Source organism: Quercus lobata, chromosome 2 (assembly GCF_001633185.2).
Source record: "Quercus lobata isolate SW786 chromosome 2, ValleyOak3.0 Primary Assembly, whole genome shotgun sequence".
In the NCBI taxonomy this organism is placed as follows: Eukaryota; Viridiplantae; Streptophyta; class Magnoliopsida; order Fagales; family Fagaceae; genus Quercus; species Quercus lobata.
This window is the reverse complement of record NC_044905.1, coordinates 12,596,528-12,599,238: the sequence shown is the minus strand read 5'-3', so window position 1 is coordinate 12,599,238 and position 2,711 is coordinate 12,596,528. Positions and strand designations below refer to the sequence as shown.

The following is a 2,711-nucleotide window of genomic DNA, read 5'->3' as shown; positions in this document are numbered from 1 at the left end:
TACGAGACCTAAAAACCTTGTTATCAACATAACACAACTCATCCCCATCTAAATGTCAAAAGGGTCATGTGCCAAGCACATGAAGAATAATGCTCTGTATCATTTGCGTCAAGGTATTGCCATGTGAGTTTGTATGACATGATCTAAGCAAAAATATACCTTCAAAAAAAGTCATTGAATCTATGTCATCTTATCTTTAAGTAGAATCAACCAACATTAAAGAAATTTGTGGGAAAAAAAAAATGATAAAGAAAAAAGAATTAGAGTAATTAGTTTGTGGATTTTGATTTATTCACGGCCCTTCTGTTGGGGAAAGCATGTGGGTGTGAGAGGCAAGTAAGAGTTAGAGAACGTGGGAATAATTGAATGAGGTTCAGAATTCTTCAGTCTCCCACAGAAAATTCATAATTAAATAAAACATCTGGGTTCTCTCTGTTTCCAGTGGTCACATGTGAGGTTGTTGCATTTTTGAGTCTGGTCCCCTTATTTATAGAGGCAGCACTTTTACTTGGAAATGAAAATAAACATAGATACATAGTTACATACACAACCCTCTTCTCCCAATCTGTTCTCTACGTCGCTTACATTTGTCTATTGGGTACTTGGTCTAGCAAGGAATGGAGAAAATCATATTTGTATTAGCAATCTTGTTTGGATTAGGCCATTTTTCTATCTATGCCAATGCATTTTCGCCTTCCACGTGGACTAAAGGTCATGCTACCTTTTATGGTGGCAGTGATGCCTCAGGAACTATGGGTATGTTAGCTCCAATTCAATAAGGTATTCGTTTTGTAATTTTCTTTGCAAGGCTGAATCTTAATGAATTCTTTGTTATGGCTACAGGAGGAGCTTGTGGATATGGGAACTTATATTCTACAGGGTATGGGACTAGGACTGCGGCCTTGAGTACTGCATTGTTCAATGATGGAGGTTCATGTGGGCAATGCTACAGGATCATATGTGACTATACAAGTGATAACCAGTGGTGTAGGAAAGGAGTATCAGTGACAGTCACTGCTACAAACTTCTGCCCTCCTAACTATGATCTTCCCAGCAATAATGGAGGATGGTGCAACCCACCTCTCCAACATTTCGATATGGCTCAGCCTGCCTGGGAAAAGATTGGTATTTACAAAGGAGGGATTGTGCCTGTATTGTTCCAAAGGTTGTATATAACTTCGTTTATTTTCTGTTTTGCCATATCAATAAGTCCAGAGAGTATTTTTTTTTTTTTTTTTTACAACTATTGACATAACCTGTTATGATTGATACATAATAAAAGTAGTGTTAGTGGTGGACCCAAGTGAAAGTGACTTGCCTTTGATCACCATAGGGCCATGTAGTTGTAGTGAAAAATGTGTTCTCATTTTCTTTCTTCTATCTTGTTAATGTGTAAGGTTCCAATGGAATGGTTATCTTATGCTTTTTTTGATTTTGATGGTGCAGGGTTCCATGCAAGAAACATGGTGGAGTTAGATTCACCATAAACGGAAGAGACTATTTTGAGCTTGTTTTAGTTACTAATGTGGCAGGGGCTGGATCTATTCAATCTATGTACATCAAAGGCTCAGGAACTGATTGGATGGCAATGTCAAGAAATTGGGGAGCTAATTGGCAATCCAATGCCTATCTTAATGGCCAATCTCTATCTTTCAAGGTCATCACTACTGATGGAGAAACCAAACTGTTCCCGGACATTGTGCCATCCAATTGGGCGTTTGGCCAAACCTTCTCCAGTAGTGTACAATTCTAAGCTGAAAGCGATTTTAGGGTTCAGGGTTTTGGGTTTGGAATCAATCGGCAGAGGCGTGCTTAATATTTTACTCAAGCAGCCCGCCAACTCTTTTTTGGGTTGTCTATTGAGGTGGTGAGGACATGGAGTTCTGGGATGGTGGTTGAGAAGGGGAGCAAACCAATGGACTCAAGAAGGCTCTCAGTTTTGTGCATTTTTTAACCAAGAAAACATTATTGTTGATGCTCACAACTTGGTGGTGCTGTGTGGATGTTGCATTTGTTATAGCACATCAATAAGAGGCGCAATAAAATGCAGCTTCAGCATGTAGAAATACTCGAAAACTTACAATTTATATGCTTGTAATATTAATCTTGTTCTTGTTGTAATGGTTACATAATTGGGAATTAAAGTTTCCTGCAAACCTTTTTGAAAAATTCAAGGTCATATTCTACCTAGCTATTGTACTTGCAGAGTTTTAATTGGGTGCGTATAGAGGTAAAATTGTAGGCAAAGATGATTACAAATCCCCAATCTATTCCATTCAATCATGACTTGTAAAAGATTGTAATATGTTCCCAGATAGACTTTGTAAGTCTGGTGAATCCAAAATTGTCAGTGTCTTTTTTATTGAAACTGTTTTTTGTGTTGTGGTGTCCTAGTGAGGTGAGTGTGAAATATTTTTGTGAAAAATTATGAGAAATGTAGCACAACTCTTTGGCCTGTAGCAAAACTCCGAGAAAAAATGGCATAGACAATAAAAATAATAATTCGTTTTTAGTAGAGGGACCCCTGGTCTGCAGGGGAGAATAATAAGGGATGAGTATGGTAAAGGGTTTCTCGTGCTAGGAAATAAGAGGGGACAATGGAACAAGGAGAACAAAATGAAGCAGGCATAAAGGTGCATGTGATGAACCACTTTCTTTAAGACAATATTTTCACCACTCAAAGAGTTTGTTAAAGGGTTACATGCAAATTG

The 2,711-nt window shown here is 38.0% G+C and overlaps 1 protein-coding gene across 1 annotated transcript; it reads left to right on the top strand.

The window, feature by feature from the left end:
- Positions 1–337: 337 nt before the first annotated feature.
- LOC115974540 (expansin-A11) lies at positions 338–2,308 on the top strand. The gene is made up of 3 exons (XM_031094941.1): positions 338–756; positions 844–1,165; positions 1,447–2,308. The coding sequence occupies exons 1-3, from the start codon at positions 618–620 to the stop codon at positions 1,751–1,753; spliced, it is 768 nt and encodes a 255-aa protein (XP_030950801.1). The 5' UTR covers positions 338–617; the 3' UTR covers positions 1,754–2,308.
- The last annotated feature ends 403 nt before the right edge of the window (positions 2,309–2,711 follow it).

Bases quoted from the DNA above. Each gene is read 5' to 3' on its own strand.
- LOC115974540 (XM_031094941.1), top strand. From the start codon at position 618: ATGGAGAAAATCATATTTGTATTAGCAATCTTGTTTGGATTAGGCCAT. The intron at 757-843 runs GTATGTTAGCTC...TTATGGCTACAG, and splicing joins TGATGCCTCAGGAACTATGG to GAGGAGCTTGTGGATATGGG. The intron at 1,166-1,446 runs GTTGTATATAAC...TTGATGGTGCAG, and splicing joins GTGCCTGTATTGTTCCAAAG to GGTTCCATGCAAGAAACATG.